Source organism: Myxine glutinosa, chromosome 2, assembly GCF_964187855.1.
Source record: "Myxine glutinosa chromosome 2, kmMyxGlut1.1, whole genome shotgun sequence".
NCBI lineage: Eukaryota > Metazoa > Chordata > Myxini > Myxiniformes > Myxinidae > Myxine > Myxine glutinosa.
Window position 1 is genome coordinate 231205908 of NC_136262.1, and position 18052 is coordinate 231223959.

Consider the following 18052-nt stretch of genomic DNA (forward strand, 5'->3'; position numbering starts at 1 on the left):
ATCCACACTACTTTCCTGAAATTCAAATGTTATAAAACATAAATTTTACATAAAGTCCCCCTCTAAAATAATACATCTTCAACTCATCAAGACTCTTTCACATACATGTGACCTATAGAATAGTAGTGCCTCATATATTTAGTATAAATGGAACATTTTAGAAGTGCCTCTGAATGAAATTGCAGTCTTATGGTCTCGCGCCACCAAATATTCTATGGCCATTTGGCAGCCATCTTGGATTTTCACTAAAGTGTGAAATTCAATTTTTATTAACACCTAATCACATAGAGTAAGTTAATTTGGACCTATCATGATGAGAAAAAGTCATACAACAATGATATTGGTTGGAATCTGGAAATATTGAAAATTGGCACGTTTTGTGATTTAGGGGGTAGGGGTAGCTGATCATGCATAAAACATGTTTTCTGAGAACTTGGGTATATTCCTGAAGATTTGCTAATGAAGAGGAGGGATCTGGGCAAATTTTAAAACTATTTTGAAAGAAATTGACCAAAGAACAACTTCACAGTATGCAATTTAGTGATTTGGAAAAATCAAAATGAAGGCGTTTTTCAGGCATATTTTTGCCTTTTTGCTTCAATAAAACCACTTATAGATATGCCATGCACCCCAATTTGGGTGAGGATTGTTGTATGACTATATGTTATAAGGTCATAACCCTAGAGACCTTTAAGACAGCCAGATATAAGTTCTAGAGCTCAAATATTAGAAAACACCAAAAATGTAGGCGGCCATTTTGAAAAATGGCCACAAATCTGGTCCAAACCATTTCCCAAGCTGGCAACAAGACTTTTTGGGTTCCTAGAGGTCTGGGCTTTCAGAAAAACATTGTTGCCAGCTTGTAACATGAGTGTACCCCTACCACCTTTTCTAGGCCACTTTTGGGGATATGCCTCCAGAGCATAAGGGTTGGCGTCAGGAAGGGCATCCGGCCATAAAAACATTGCCTCAAACAGGGAACCATGATTGTCATGGAGCCCGCAAGGCTAACCCCCGCTCTAGCGGGGAAAATGGCCTTAAAACGATCATTCAATATGAAAGATATATATTCAACTGTTTTTGAAATATCGCGTACACAAACATACATGGACGGATGATCGGTTGGTCGGTCGGACAGACCTCATTTTAGTGTCCCCTGTGTCTGACCTTGTTGGAGGAGCGGGGGACAAAAATGGTCCCTCGCTTATATTAACAGGAAATGAAAGGAACTCAACACCTCTCAGTCGCATCCACGGATATTTCTCATATTTGCTCTATTTTCCTGAGTCTGATTTGCATCCAGGAACAGAACAATTATAATAAACCATTTTGAAATTACCACCGTTTCATTTTACATGCTGAAAATTGTGTCTTTTAAACAGTCTTTCAACTAGAACGGCACTTGAGCGCACACCTCCACCAGGCTGAACAGTTTACGTTTTGTATCCCACTGATAGGTCGGATCTGGATTCGGACTTGAACCAAAATCTAATCAGCTTGTTCTGGTCACCAAACCAACTCGAGCACCAAGTTTAGTACTAACTCTTCGAAAACTTTTTTTTAAATATCATGTTATATATCTCTTTTCGCCCGATCTCTCAAGGGGACTGATCAAGGGGAACTGAGTGGCGTGCTGATGAGGAGGAGAGTGTCGCTGAAGCTGAAGGGAAAGGTGTATGCTGCATGTGTGAGAAGTGTTATGATTTATGGGAGCGAGACATGGGTAATGAACGTAGAGCAGCAACGAAGGCTGGAAAGGGTGGAAATGCGAATGGTTCGATGGATGTGCGGAGTATCGTTGAGAGAGAGAGGAAGACAAATGATGAATTGCGAAAGATGATGGGAATATTGCCTGTGATTGATGCTGTGAAGAGGAACAGGTTGAGATGGTTTGGTCATGTGTTGAGGAAGGATGAAAGTGACTGGTTGAGAAGAGTGATGGAAGTTAATGTAGAAGGAAGTAGAGGACGGGGAAGACCGAGAAAGACTTGGCTAAAGATGGTGGAAGAAGAAATGCGGGCAAGGGGGTTAACAAGGAGAGATGCAGAAAATAGGGCAAAATGGAGAAGATTGTCATGGGGACCGCAAGGCTAACCCCCGCTCTAGCAGGGAAAATGGCCTTAAAATGCATGTTGTGTTGTTGTTGCCCGATCTCTCAATGGTGAAGAATTATTTAAAAAATTATATTGTCATATCCGAATCCATATTCAGATCTTCACCAAAATCGAATTGCTTCGTCATTATCACACACCCAACCTCACTGCCAAATTTCGTCCGAATCCATGCACAACTTTTTGAGATATCTTATTCACAAATAAACAAACAAACAGACAGACATGGGTGAAAACATGACCTCCATCCACCTTTGGTGGCAGAAGTAATTACAGATTTTGTGATAGTAACTGCAGGTTAAAAATGCCAGGACAAGGCGAAAGGGGTCACTGAAAATGCACACATGGCACATGCGTGAATGGCCTCGTTAACATTCATACGTCATTTTGAAAGTCCCGTATTTTTGCTTGCTTTCAGTGGTGAAATAATCTTGTTTGTCCAAGATACAAACTTTTTTTTTTAACTTAAAAAATAAAAAAATTGAAAACTTCTCCGAGTTCCGAGCCGATCCAGGACCCAGCAAATGTTTGCCAAAATTACTAATCCGGATCCAAACCGAGTTTTTGCTACTAAGTTCAAGCACCAGTAGTGACTAATCCATCAGTATCACTTTTGAGGGTAAACTTTTTTCTTCGTTTAAATTGTGCTAAATGTCTCGATGTTCATTGTCATCATGAGTTTTATTGGAAGACTGCCACCTGCGAATTTAAATTTACAGTTGGGTAGATAAATAAAATGCAGCAGAAGCAATAGGTTCATCTGAGGAAGCAAGTAAAGTGCCTGATCAGAATCCAGTAGGCAATATTAGAATTGTTGAGTGCATGGAAAAGATGGCTTCCATGAACAATTTGTTGACAATCTACTGTAGATAGATTTCAAACCTGTGGTTATATTTTTTAGCCAACCCAAACGCAAGGAGAAAATGACAATTTCATTTTTCTAGGCAAGAAATATAAATAAGAAAACTTCAATGAAGTAGATCTCAAATATCCTTGGAGGATAGGTGCTGGGAGGTGGTGCCAGGAAGGGCATCCGGGCATAAAAACATTGCTTCAAACAGGGAACCATGATTGTCATGGGGCCCGCAAGGCTAACCCCTGCTCTAGCGGGGAAAATAGCCTTAAACGATCATTCATATTCATTCATTCATATAGGTGCTGGGAGAGGTAAGGGGTTGGGGGAAGGTGAAAGTAGGCAAATGAGGAGATAAGGTACCAGGTGCTCGATCACGAGTAAGATCTTCAACGATGGTATCAGCCAGAAGATTTGTGACAATGGTCGTGGAAATGCCCCGGATCTCCACACACAAGCTTGCTAGACTCACACGATCAATATTCTGGTGCCGAAGCACTCTGGTAAGCAGCGATTCACTTTTCCCATTCCATACCTCTGCAAAATCCACTTCAAGCTCCTGCCGTGCACAGATGGCTCAGTAGAATAAACAGCAGTATGTGGCATTGTGACAGGTGACATGCAAATTCAATTTATTGAAGAACATCATAAAACAGAGGCAACTCCACAAAATAAGCTGTAACATATTCTTACAGAGAAGAAAATGCAGGTTAGGATGGCAAACTCGAAATTTCGAGCTTATACATGATCAACACCTTTATTTTCAACATCAACCCCTTTCGAGTTTATACATGAAGCTGAAATCATTGGCGGTAATTATCATGACATTAGAAAAACGTCACCTACCCTGGCCAGCCCATAAGCAATGTGCACTTGCTGGCAAAAGCGCTTCCCATGCTGGCAAGCCCTTGTTAGGGTCTCCAGGGCAACAACCACATCATCCTCCAGAGAAGAAACAATGACAAAAGAAGTCAGGTTGCAGCCTGCAGGGAAACCAAGGCAAAAGTACGGGGTATACAACAAGGCTCATTATATACAATAAGGCTCAAAGAGGAACTTGTATGAGTACATGCAAGGTGAGGATAAATTTACTTTGTGCAGTCCATTGCTTCCTAAGTAATTATATTATTATAGAGAGAACCCAGTTTTAGGACCGGCAGAGAAGATAAATGAGAAGGAAATTGAGGATGCGATAAAAGAAATGAAGAGTAGAAAAGCGGGACGGTCGACGAGAGTTGTGGGAGATATGTTTAAGGCAGCAGGCAGTTGGGGTGTGAAGAGAATGACAGAGATCTGTCATCTGGTGGTGAAAGAAGGCCGCATTCCAGTGGATTGGGAACAGAGTATCCTCGTCCCTCTATACAAGGAGAAAGGTGACCCTCTGGACTGTAGCTCGTATAGAGCGATAAAGTTATTGGAGCATGGAATTAAGGTATTGGAAAGGGTGTTGGAGAGGAGGATAAGGTAGAAAGTGAAGATCGACGAAATGCAGTTTGGATTTATGCCAGGAAGAGGAATGACAGACATGCTTTTTATTGCAAGGCAGTTGCAGGAGAAGTACATGGAGAAGAGGAAGAAGTTATTTCTTGGGTTTGTTGATCTGGAGAAAGCATTCGATATGGTTCCACGCACGCAAAGTAGTGACATGGGCATTGAGGAAGTTAGGAGTGGAGGAATGGTTGATCAGAGTAGAGATGGCAATGTATGAGAGAGCGCGCACAGCTGTAAGGACGAAGGAAGGGAACAGTGGTGAGTTTGAGGTGAAGGTGGAAGTGCATCAGGTGTCGGTACCAAATCCACTACTATTTGTAGCTGTGATGGAGGTGCTGGCTCGGAACGAAAAGGAGGGTTTACCGTGGGAGTTGTTGTATGCAGATGATCTGGTGATGATTGCGGAAAGTATGGATGGACTGAAGGAGAAGATGAACAAGTGGAAGGAATGTATGGAGACAAAAGGTCTGAAGGTGAATATCGGAAAAACTATGGCGATGGCATGTGGTAAAGCATGTGGTGAGGTGGAAAGAACTGGGAAGTGGCCGTGTGCTGTGTGCAGGAAGGGTGTCGGAGTGAACTCCATTCAATGTACAATGTGCGCTGAGTGGGTTCATCAAAAATGTTGTGGTTTGAGAGGGTCATTAACGAATGTGGCAGCAACATTCAAGTGTAAGGTGTGCACAGAGGGAGCTGTATATGGAGGAAATGTTAAGTTGGATCATGGACACGGTGTGAAAACATTTTGCTACCAAGGAGACATCTTGAATGGAGAAGGTGCATCAGACCCGGCAACGGTTGCTAGAGTGAGATGTGCATGGAAGACGTTTCGGGAACTGAGTGGCGTGCTAATGAGGAGGGGAGTGTCGTTGAAGCTGAAGGGAAAGGTGTATGCTGCATATGTGAGAAGTGTTATGATTTATGGGAGCGAGACATGGGTAATGAACGTAGAGCAGCAACGAAGGCTGGAGAGGGTGGAAATGCGAATGGTTCGGTGGATGTGTGGAGTATCGTTGAGAGAGAGGAAGACAAATGATGAATTGCGAAATATGATGGGAATAGAGCCTGTGATAGATGCTGTGAAGAGAAACAGGTTGAGATGGTTTGGTCATGTGTTGAGGAAGGATGAAAGTGACTGGTTGAGAAGAGGGATGGAAATGAATGTAGAGGGAAGTAGAGGACGGGGAAGACCGAGAAAGACTTGGCTAAAGGTGGTTAGAAGAAGAAATGCGGGCTAGGGGGTTAACAAGGGGAGATGCAGAAAGTAGGGCAAATGGAGAAAATTGTCATGGGGCTCACAAGGCTAACCCTGCTCTGGCAGGGAAAATGGCCTTAAAATGCCTGTTGTTGCTGTTGTTGTAGTCCATTGCTAACGAGTTCAAAACTAACACATTAATGGAATCAAGTGTGCAGATGCAGGGAATCAGGACGTGCTTCATAGTTGGAAAATTTTACCACAGTGGAGAGCGAGGAGGGGAAGGGAGGGTGAAGGTCAGTGGTGTAATTATTCTTTGTTTTCGTTATTATTGCTATATACTCAAGAAATGTTGATTGAATATCAAAATATGAACATGAGGTAAGAGTAAAGAAGGTCAGCTTTTATTTCTTAGTATTTTTATACATATATGTTTTACCATTGCAGAACAATAGCTCATTTTATGTCATCATCAGAGTTGGGAAGAAAAACCCGAAAAAAAACTGCCAGTGACATAACCAACAACCTCCAGTGTGCAGGGGTGAAAGTATCACAAACTACTGTTCACAGAAGACTTCGACAGCAGAATTACAAAGGCTGCACAGCAAACCTCTCATCAGCACAAAAAATAGAAAGGCCAGATTAGAGTTTACCAAAAACTACAGAAGTGAGCTGGTAGAGTGTCTGTCTGTCTGTCTCCTCCATACCTCCAAAACCATGAAACCTAGCAGCCCCAAACTTTACATGCCTACACCTGGACCTCCAACAGATTACAATGATGAAGACTGGGTGTTTGGGTGTGTTTTAACACCTTTTTTGAAGATGATTAACGAGGTGCTCATAAGGAAAAAACCTGAAAAAGCCTTATGGTGGCCCGCCATCTTGGGCAGCCCCACTGCCACTCGCTGGGTTCTTAAGCCGCCATTTTGTTCTGGCCTATTCAAACGTGCCTTGCCTTGGAAACACGATTGATTATCATTACATAATTGAAGCATATCATCAAAATCTGGATTCGAATATGAGGATTGGATCCTGTAGACTAAATAAATGTCCAAATCTGGAGTGAAATCTGACATTTACCATACCTAGCAATTTTTATAACTAAGTGTATATATTCATTTATTTAAGCGAGGCTGTCATTCTCCTTCTGGGGTTAGTTTTTTTTAATTTAACCTAATAATTTTAACTTAATTCATACAGTCACGTGAAAAAGAAAGTACACCCCATGTAAAGTTTTGACTTTTTCAACATATTTCAACATACAGCTATTTGATCTTCATTTCAACAATATTGATAGATAAAGGTGATATAATATAACAAATATCATGAAACATTTACATTTTGTAGTCCATTATATAATTTAAATAAACATAAATGCAAATTTCGCATGTGGAAAAAGTAAGTACACCGATGGCTCTAATAGGTGGGTGTTGCCCCCTTTGGCAGAAACAACCTCAAGTAGGCATTTCTTATAACTGTCTACCAGTGTCTGACATCGACTGGGAGAAATGTTTGCCCACTCCTCCATGCAGAATTCTTTCAGCTGTGCGATGTTTGAGGGGTTTCTTGCATTCTCCGCTTGTTTCAAATCCCCCCACAACATCTCGATGGGATTTAGATCCGGGCTTGGACTTGGCCATTCCAGAACCCTCCATTTCTTTCTTTTCAGCCATTCCTTGGTGGATTTACTGGTATGTTTTCGGTCATTGTCATGTTGCAAGGTCCACCTTCGGTTGAGCTTTAACTTTCTGACAGATGGCCTCACATTATCCTCAAGCACCCTCTGGTACAATGAAGAATTCATAGTGGATTCTATGATGGTGAGTTGCCCAGGCCCTGATGCAGCAAAGCTGCCCCAAACCATAATATTTCCACCACCATGCTTCACAGTTGGTATCAGGTTCTTGTGGTCAAATGCTGTCTTTGGTTTTCACCAAACATGTCTTCTGGTACTGTGGCCAAATAGCTCTACCTTTGACTCATCTGTCCAGAGCACATTGTTCCAGAAGTGATGGTCTTTGCCTAGGTGGTCATTGGCAAACTTTAGTCTTGCCCTGATGTTCTTTCTGGACAGCAAAGGTTTCCTCCTGGCACACCTCCCATGTAGATCAAATTTGTGCAGCCTCTTCCTAATGGTAGACTCATGCACTTTGACATCAACAGTGGCAAGAGCTACCTGTAGGTCCCGTGATGACATTCTGGGGTTCTTCGAGACTTCTTTCAGCATCTTGCGGTCTGCTCTCGGGCTGAACTTGCTGGGGCGGCCTGGCCTGAACAAGTTGACAGTTGTTTGGAATCTTCTCCACTTGTAGATGATCTTCCGGACGGTTGAATGATTGATTTCAAATTGTTTGGAGATCTTTTTAAATCCCTTCCCAGACTCGTAGACATCTATAACCTTCTTTCTGAAGGCCTGAGAGTTATTTTGATCTTGGCATGGTGACGCCGCACACTTCAACAACAAAGAGCAAACTAAACTAAATGTCTGAGGTTTAAATAAGACAGGTTCCTCCAAGATCCTCTCTTACGATGTTCTAATGATTTGCACCTGAGCTGGTGCACCTGATTCTAATTTTAGGTATTTGAAGTAGTGATAAATGTAGGGGTGTACTTACTTTTTCCACATGCAAAATTTGCATTTATGTTTATTTAAATTATACAATGGACTACAAAATGTAAATGTTTCATGATATTTGTTATATTATATCACCTTTATCTATCAATATTGTTGAAATGAAGATCAAATAGCTGTATGTTGAAATATGTTGAAAAAGTCAAAACTTTACATGGGGTGTACTTACTTTTTCACGTGACTGTACTTCCATGGGATAAGGTGTCACTCCACTGCACCTGCGATCTATTTTTAAAATTCCTCGGCCATTTCAACCAGAAGCAATCGGCTTGCTATCGCTTGACAAGCCAGCCGTTCCTTATCACCCATTTTGTTGGAGTGCTTGTTGGAGTGTTTAAGCCGCTTGGCAAGGGCTCTAAAAATGAAGTCTGAAATACCTGTGTATTTAATAAATTAGTCACAAGGCCAGGGAAGTTTGGGTGTGTTATAATTATAACATCCTTTTTATGCCTCCGATGACGAAGTGGCCGGAGGCATTATGTTTACAGATTGTCCGTCTGGCTGTCAGTCCATCCGTGACAGGTTTTCGTTGCCACGATAATTTGAGAACGGCTAAAGGGATCTTAGTCAAACTTGGCACAGGTGTGTATAATGAGGTAATGATGAACTGATTACATTTTGGGGTCATGAGGTCAAAGGGCAAAGGTCAGAGGTCATGTTACACAAAAATACTGTTACCGCGATAACTTGTGAACCAGTGATGGGATTCTGACCAAATTTGGTACACTTAAGTAGAATGATGTAAAGATGAACTGATTATATTTTGAGGTCAAGAGGTCAAAGGTCTAAAGTCTGTAATAGGTCTATAACTTGAGAATGGCTGAAGTGATCTAATTCAAACTTAGTACAGGCATGTATAATGATGTAAGGATTAAGTGATTCGATTTTGAGGTCATAGATCAAATCTGTAATAGGTCTATAACTTGAGAACGGATGAAGTTATCTAATTCAAACTTGGTACAGGTATGTATAATATTGTAAAGATTAAGTGAGTACATTTTGGGGTCAAAGGTCCAAGGTCAAATCTGGAATAGGTCTATAACTGGAGAACAGCTTAAGTGATCGAATTCAAACTTGGTACAGGTATGTATAATATTGTAAAGATTAAGTGATTCGATTTTGGGGTCAAAAGTCAAATCTGTAATCTTATATTATAAAACAGGAGTGTCTGTCTGTCCGTCCCCAAACTACTCCCTCTGTTCTGGGCCTGGCCCCGCCAAAACTCCTGTGGAACGTTTTTGGGTCCCAGCGGATGTTGTACAAATGCAAGAGGTTTCAAAAAATCCTAAATAAAATTATGATTTTGAAAATAACTTGATAGGAACCTGCAGCGAATCCGGAAGTGGACAGATAATGGCAATGAGCTGGTTTTATAATATCGTAATACAACCGTCATTTAAAACAGTATTTTGTAAAAGTATCAATTTATGATTGGAATGACATTTGGAATTGAGTGACTACAATTACGATTTTGAATTCGTAATTGTAATCACACAACCTTATGGAAGGACTTCACACCCGGATTTAAATATTTGTTTATGTCCCGAATGTTGGTAAAAGTTTATTTCTTATATTAATGCTATTTAATTTGTGATTGGAGTTATGCTGTTTGGAATGAAAATAGAGATATTGAGTTCAAGTGAATGACAAAATGCCGTGACAATTTCCACTTTCTAACCGTGACATTCGTGGATCGCCATTTGCAAATTCGCCTTTTACTGGGTATGGAACCATTCATACGGGTACGTTTTTCATGGAAGTCCTTCACGAACCTGCTGTCCGTGCTTGATGTTCGACTACAGGTGGCACAGGAATATGGAATTTATTTGGTTCCATTCGTCGTTTTTTTTTTTTTACCTAAGTCTTTCACGAACCTGCTGTCCATGTCTGACATGCAACTGAAGGTGCCACAGAGGAATGTGGAATTTATTGGTTTCATGCTCTAGCATTCACCGTTTCTGCATTGTCTGTTTGCTCATGGCATCCCACCTGTGCGTAGCACGGGTACCTCGCTAGTAGGTCTATAACTTGAGAACGGCTGAAGTTATCTAATTCAAATTTGGTACCGGTATGTATAATGATGTAAAGATTAAATGATTAGAATTTGGGGTCAAGAGATCAAAGGTCATAGTCTGTAACAGGTCTATAACCTGAGAATGGCTGAAATGATCTAATTCAAACTTGGTACAGGTATGTATAATGATGTAAAGATTAACTGATTAGATTTTGGGGGTCCCGATATCAAAGGCCAAAGATCAGAGGTCATGTCAGGTAAAAATGTGAGAACTTGTGAACGGCTGAAGGGATTTAAATTAAAACCTGGTGCAGGTATGTATAATGATGTAAACATGAAATGATTAAATTTTGGGGTCAATAGGTCAATGGTCAGATGTTATGTCAGGTAGAAATGTGCTAACTTGGGCAGAGCTGAATGGAATTAAATCAAACTTGATACAAGTATTATAATGATGTAATAATGTGGGTGGAAGCATATCAGTCGACGTCGTGACGTCGAAGAGTTCCGTTCTAGTTGAATATGATCAACCACCACTTGGTGAACACTCTTCTGGCTGCTTTTGCAAGCCATGGCGTTACAGTAGACAGAGGTCCCTTTTTGTTTTTACGTACCCATTTTTTTATTGACTATCATTATTCTGGACTATACTTTCATAGCGATTTTAAAAATAAGTGTATATCTATTCTTTTATTTAAGTGAGGCTGTCATTCTCCTTCTGGGGTTCGTTTTTTTATGTAACTTGATAATAATTTTAACTTAATTCATGCTTCGATGGGATAGGGTGTCACTCCACTGTACCTGTGATCTGTTTTTAAAATTCCTCAGCCATTTCAACCAGAAGCAATCAGCTTGCTATCGCTTGCTAAGCCAGCCGTTCCTTATCACCCATTTCGTTGGAGTGCTTGCTGGAGTGCTTAAGCCGCTTGACGAGGGCTCTAAAAATGAAGTCAGAAATATCTGTGTACTTAATTAGTCACAAGGCCGGGGGCGTTTGGGTGTGTTAAAACACCCTTTTTTGAATATGATTAACCACCACTTGGTGAACGCTATTCAGGCTGCGTTTGCAAGCCATAGCGTTACAGTAGACAGAGGTCCCTTTTTGTTTTTACGTACTCATTTTTTTTATTGACTAACATTTTTGTGCGATATACTGACCCTCGAATCCCTCTCCTTCCCTTTCCTCTCTCTCCTTCCCCTCCCCCCTCTCCCTCCCTCCTCTCTTCCCCCCTCTCTTCATATTCCCGTCAGGAAGCTAATCATTGTTACCCGGCAATGCCGGGTACCTTTGCTAGTATAGCAATAATAACAAATTTGACTTCACTGTTCCAATACTTATGGAAGGCGCTGTATGTATATTCTGTAATGCCAGGCAGAGATTGTGAAAAATGTAGGACAAGCATGAGATGAGCCGCATCGTATTTTGTTAGTGTGCAAGATGTCGCAACAAATGAATAAAAAAGATTGTTAGTCCCATTGGAAAAATAACGGCCACTGAAGAAAGGTGATAAAAGAATGTCAACTATGAGAATGAGTGCAGATGAAAATATTGCATCATGAGGAAAAGTGCCCAACTTACCACTGTCTTTCCTGTGTCGTGGAATCGGTGTCTGTGCTGAATATCCCTGCACAATATCCTGAGCACACTCAGGCAGGTCAGCAACATTGGCTTCACACGAGGCTAGGGCAAGGCAACTCAGGGCGAGCTCAAGGTCAGGAAGTCTCACTCCAAAGTAATGACACACCCTTGCCGCCTCCAGAATACAACCTTTATCAAGTAAGTCACTGACGTTTCTCTCAAAGATTTTCTCTTGAAAATCGGTTAAACAACAGAAGCTATTTGATGAAGATAGGCCAGACAGTTTGAGATGATGTGGGGAGGAGAGTAGCGAGTGTGAGTCAAAAGAGAATTTTGATGACAGCATGGCAAAGGAAGCACATCCCTCTTGTTCCACATAATTTTCTTTTTGATGGGAATTTTCATCCACTGTTGTATCAACCGTAGATGAAACAGACGTTCCCGCTGTCTCCAATGAGTGGTGAAGCTGCAGTCGGCATTTCCAACACTCAAACTCGGCAATTTCCATTTCAGAAGGTTGAGTGGTAAGGCCATTGCCTAACCAGTGGCCTGAAAGTGTCAGGAGAGCTAATTTCTCATGCAAAGGCAAGATAGCTGCAGCACGGTCTCTGGTGGAAAGTTCATTGACAGGACAACAAGTCAAAAACTGCGACGTGAAGTTGTCAATGACAACTTCGGATGCCCGTGCAGTGAAGAAGCTGGCAGCATGGCTCGGTGAGGTACGAGCACTGTCGAAGGCCTCATGGCACCGCTTCCAAAAGTTTGCTCTGACTTTAGCAGAGCCCCATTGTTCCTTTTCCTGCAGATCTTGCATGCCAGCAAAAAGCTAGAACAGAGAAACAGGAAACAATTGCAAGCAAAATTAGCAAAGGCAGCGTGTTGCTAATAATATTTATTTACAAAGAAGCGCAAAATTAATATATCGCAAAAAAAAAAAAGTATCTGGTTCATAACATGAACAAAGGCATTTCAGAACAAAAACAAGGTTAATACCAGAGGAAAGCAAAACATCTAAAATTACCCTTGATAAAATATATCTTTCCAAATAAACATCTCATAAACACACACACACACACACACACACACACACACACACACACACACACACACACACACACACACACACACACACACACACACACACACACACACACACACACACACACTTTGAGACCTGGTCGGTCTCCGTTCCATCTCCTGAAACCCACACACATGTGGAGATAGCAGCCAAAAACAGCAACTTTCACACAAACACACATTTGCACAAATGTAAGCGAGCACACATTCATACACACACGAAGGTGGACACTTTGAGACCTGGGAAGACTCCATTCCACCTTCTGAACCCCCAACAGCACATGCACCACGCACGCACACACACACACACACACACACACACACACACACACACACACACACACACACACACACACACACACACACACACACACACACACACACACACACACACCCGTTTCACCTTTCGAAACCCGAATGTCGATAACAACTAACAATACACACTTAATTGTCTGTGAAGACCATTAGATGTTTAAGAAATGGATTAAATTATACTGACAACTATTTTGATGACTCCAGGGCTACCAACGGGACAACTATGATGACTACTACTATTAGCATTTATTGCCAATGGCTTATTTCAGTTTACACATATATCATTTGAAAGACAATTAAATGAGGAAAGAAGTATACAATTGCTCATTCAAAAAAAAATGGGTGCGTGCATGTAAATTTGACATGAGGTTAAGGTTAAAGGAAAACTTAACCCAGACCTAATTACACCGTAATTGTTAACTGGCATCCTTCCATTTGAATATTCACAATCATTTGCAAATCCTTCGGAATCAAACATTTTTGAAAAAAAAGAAAACATGAGTGTAAATAATTGAGACGTCCACCATGTGACAACACTGGAAGCACATGCGGAAGTGACATACAAGCATCAGGACTAGCCTCTGCGGGAATCATTGAGTTGTCATACATTTGATCCTGTCGAACAAACAAAATAAAATAGTCTTCTGATGAAATCCAACCATAGTCGTTTAAACTAGCATCCAGCCAGAATGAATTGGATGTTATGAACCTTGTATCAATATCTGAGGAAAGTTGTGGTGAGAGAGTTCCGTGGAGATAATCGAGAACAGGGAAGGATTGGTGTAGTGCTAATGCTGACATTGTTTTACGATGCCAACTGAACAGGAGCATCCGCTTTCTACCCCATCAATAATAAGGTGGCTTAATAAAATATTTTGGAATTTCCGTTACGGGGTCATCAAAAGTGCCAAATTTTCTGTGAATGTTCCCCTCACATCATCTTACTATAATTCACCAAATGTCCGTCCATCCGTTTGAAAGTACCGCAAAAAAGGCTCAACCGATCGCAACGATATTTTGGGTGGGTATTCCTGGGACCCCTGGGAGTAAAATAGGCTATGTTTTACCAAGTTTTCCAATGTTCCAGTTTTTCCAAACACGATGGAATAATATTTACCGATATGAACAGTAATGTGTCTTTTGTTGAAATTCTACAAATACTGTTTATTCTACGTACCAGGAGAGAGTAGATCGACTCCTGACGAACTCTTCCTATATAAACGTGCGGCTCCAAAGTAACAAGGCAGCGTGTGCAAAGCGACTGAGAAACAGGTGTAGCGGCCGCTTCCATGTTACAGATTCGGTGCGCACTCTTCACACATAAACGTGCAACTGAGAAAGACGTGTAGCGGCCACTTCCGTTTTGCAGAATTCAATCTTTTTTCAAAATGGGCGCCATGTACTGTTTAGATTTTGATGATTCGCGTGTGATATGATTCAACGGATGTTTATATGAATCGTTTAAAATAAAAAAAGCCTTCAATTTCTGATATTTTGCCTTTTCATTTGGGCTTCCCAATTGAAGCCCCACCCATAGGGCAGGTACCATTGCTAGTAATGATCAATTTCAGAAGGGTAGCCACACAAAGAGTACAATGAGACCTTAGCAGGAGATACTGAAATTCAACTTAGGATATTATCCACAGATATAACGTATGATTTCCGAAGGTCTTTATATAACAACAGTTAAGCGGATAATATCTCTTGTCATCTTAATGTTTTGGACAGTTCATTCATAGTTGCTCTTCAATATTTCAATGATCTTGGGCAAATTTTGGACCTTAATAATAACTATGTGATGTATAATATGTATCATATATCATATGTATAATTGTATATAAACCTGCTCTAGCAGGGAAAATGGCCTTAAAATGCATGTTGTTGTTGTTGTTGTATATCATATATATAAACAAGAAATCATATATAATAATTAAGAGCAGTATCATTTTGTGGAAATTTTTATTTTACATTTTTGATGGCTACCCTTCTGAAATTAATCATTGTTATTTATTATTATTCACACCATAGCTGCTTCTGGTGGCTGTTGGCGATAGAAAGCACATGCATGCTAATATGTAAGCTACAATCCTAGCGGAGAGTACTCCACACCAGATGTGGAATTCCCAATACACTGGTACTCATTCCGCCGACCTCGGAAGGATGACGGGCCGAGTCAACCCCACCTGGTGTTAATTCAATGATAGACCAGGATTCAAACTCAGGACTCTAGGATCCCAAGCCAGTCATCCTAACCTTTAAGCCAACACCAGGCCTAAATAATCAAAGTACCCTAAATAAATTCTGTGGAAAATTTGGTGCTTTTGTCCAGCCTGTAATGGTATTTCCTATAAACCACTTTACTATAACCCTCCACAAGTTTGCCTCTTTCTGGGTTGCCAGTTTTTCCCTCTACTTATGTGATTTAGAGTTTGTGGCTGAATCCACCTTGTTTACACAGTTTTCTCCCCTTGCTCAGATAAAAGAAAATCTGAAGAAATGTGGTTTACAAAAAAAAAAAGGGAAGGATTTTCACTTACTTCATTAGTGACTATATCCTCACAGGGTAGGTCCATGACAGCTGCCACTTGTCTGGCCTGTACAAAGTACCGTCGTTCCTGCAGGCATGCTACAAGGTGGACACAGTGCGTATGCAGATCTTCTGGGCCCCAATCCTGTAATCTTGCTGGACCCAGTGGTACGTCTAAGTGGCGCAAAATTTGTGCCAACTGACTCAGCTTCTTGAAATCCAGCACTGCAAAGCAACATGTTCCAACCATGTACCAGGTGCCTTCATCACAATACACGCATTGTTTAAATTGGATGTCAATGTGTATTAAACACACAGTTTGTTTCCTTATGCATCAGAGTAGAAAAATACAAAATCACGTGCACAATAAAAAATCAATTACAAATGACAACAAGAAAGCAATCAGAGTTTGCAGACCCTTTCCATGACGTGTTCTTAGTGGTTTTTAAGGCTTTTGTGTTGAAACAAATATGGCGGCCGAACCACGTGACCGATGACATCATCATTCTTTTTTTTTTCACCACCAATTCATCCCTAGATGAAGCTGAAGAAATTTCATCTTGATCGGATGAAGTTTTGTACTCGTCAAATTATGACGTCATAATGGAGGAACCTATGACATCATCATTAACATATATTATTCCCCCATGGAGAGTTCTTTACAATGAGCCATGTCTCATTTTTTACCATGCAGTGGTTTCGGAGATATAGAGGTGCAAACTGTTTCGGTTTTTCCATGATGGCGCCCATACCATGTGACCTATGACGTCATAACTATCATAAAAAAATTAACAGGAGGAGGTGCAGCTATGGTGAAAATTTCCTGTCAATCAGACCAACAGTTGCAGAGGAAATCATATTCATTCTGTGTGGACAAACAGACAGACAAACAGACTCAAATGCAATACACTCTCCTCTGGTGAGGGTAATTATGGGTAGTCACAAGGTATCCATTGCACAGTGATCTTTTGATATCACATCACCAACAGACATACCATCAGAGTGGAGTACACCATGTGATTCTGACAACAACCGATACAATCTGAAAGTCTGATACTGTGTCTCGCTCTTCCGAATGAGCATCAGGAGAAGAACTGAAGCTTGAGCTTCAAGCCAGTTGGCTGGCAGTGATAAGCTAGTGTGTGTGCCCAAGGCCTTTAGCTGGAAATGGAAGAGGGGAAGAAAAGAACATTTCTGTAAAAATATATATTTAATATATTGTGGGCTGACGAAGGGTCCACACCATGAAAACAAATAGGATTAATTGCAAGCTATTGAATATGAGGTTAAACATGAGGGATACATAAATTGAGTGTTTAAAAAAATTCAATACAGTACATAAAGGTATTAAAAAACAAGAATACAGCAAAATACAACCATGCCATCAGCCAAACAATAGATGTTAAGTTATTTAAAATGACCTCATAATATGTATGTGAAGCTACATTTAAAATTATGTTGTTATTGATTAGTCCTGGTCAGTTATGCTTGAACAGGACCACGGTACAGAGAAAGGTGATTGATCAATCTCCCGGGAGCAACCCAGATGTTGTGCCCTTGTGCTAAGATGTTGTGCTCCTGCCTTCGTGGAGCCAAGACCATGCAGTTTTCCATAAAGTGTTTTATTGTGTGTGGGGCAGCATGGCAGTGGTTTCAGATGTCGTCAGAGGTGTTGTAAGAATCAGATTTACAACATCGTCTCGAATAGTGAGTTTAATTCAGAATCAACCTCAAGCAATACCTGTAAGAAACCAGCAAGCATCACATCAGTATTCAGTAATCATAGAAGTAATAATGGATTTGCAATTACTACAAGCAAGCCAAGAACAAAAGGTAATACGCACCATCTGAGGATGCACTACATCACATAGAATAAATGTCACAGGAATCATCAGAGCGCTGTCCGTCCGAATTCTTATAGAAGCCCCGCAGTGGACAGAGGCAGCATAGCACCTCGGTTCAACTTAGACACAATTTCATTACATTCTCCCCGACATTAAAACTACACTACCTCTCGGGGCGAAATCAAGCTAGCAAGTCATAACAGCATAGAAACATCAGTCAGCAGCAGTCCATGTCAGTCAGTCCAGCCATAGCGGTCGGAGCGGCGAATTTCTCTCCCGGCGCGTGTCCGATAGGCACTGGGTGCCACATCCATGAGACCGAAATCCCCCGCATCGGAATGATCGCCTAACTCGGGTGACGGTGGGGGCCCCACAAAGCCATCTGGATCGGGCGTATGTGGCGATGGGATAGCC

The 18052-nt window shown here is 41.1% G+C and overlaps 1 protein-coding gene across 4 annotated transcripts in view; it reads right to left on the minus strand.

Annotated features, from left to right (window-relative positions):
- Nucleotides 1-18052, minus strand: part of SPG11 (SPG11 vesicle trafficking associated, spatacsin) — a 251910-nt gene that overhangs the window by 64563 nt on the left and 169295 nt on the right. For all 4 annotated transcript variants that reach the window (XM_078772351.1, XM_078772350.1, XM_078772348.1 and 1 more), the window contains exons 28-32: nucleotides 16790-16955; nucleotides 15805-16019; nucleotides 11876-12701; nucleotides 3811-3947; nucleotides 3328-3523 (exon numbers count right to left, since the gene is read on the minus strand). In XM_078772351.1, the coding sequence (XP_078628477.1) occupies nucleotides 3328-3523; nucleotides 3811-3947; nucleotides 11876-12701; nucleotides 15805-16019; nucleotides 16790-16955 (1540 nt within the window). The remainder of the gene's footprint in view (nucleotides 1-3327; nucleotides 3524-3810; nucleotides 3948-11875; nucleotides 12702-15804; nucleotides 16020-16789; nucleotides 16956-18052) is intronic.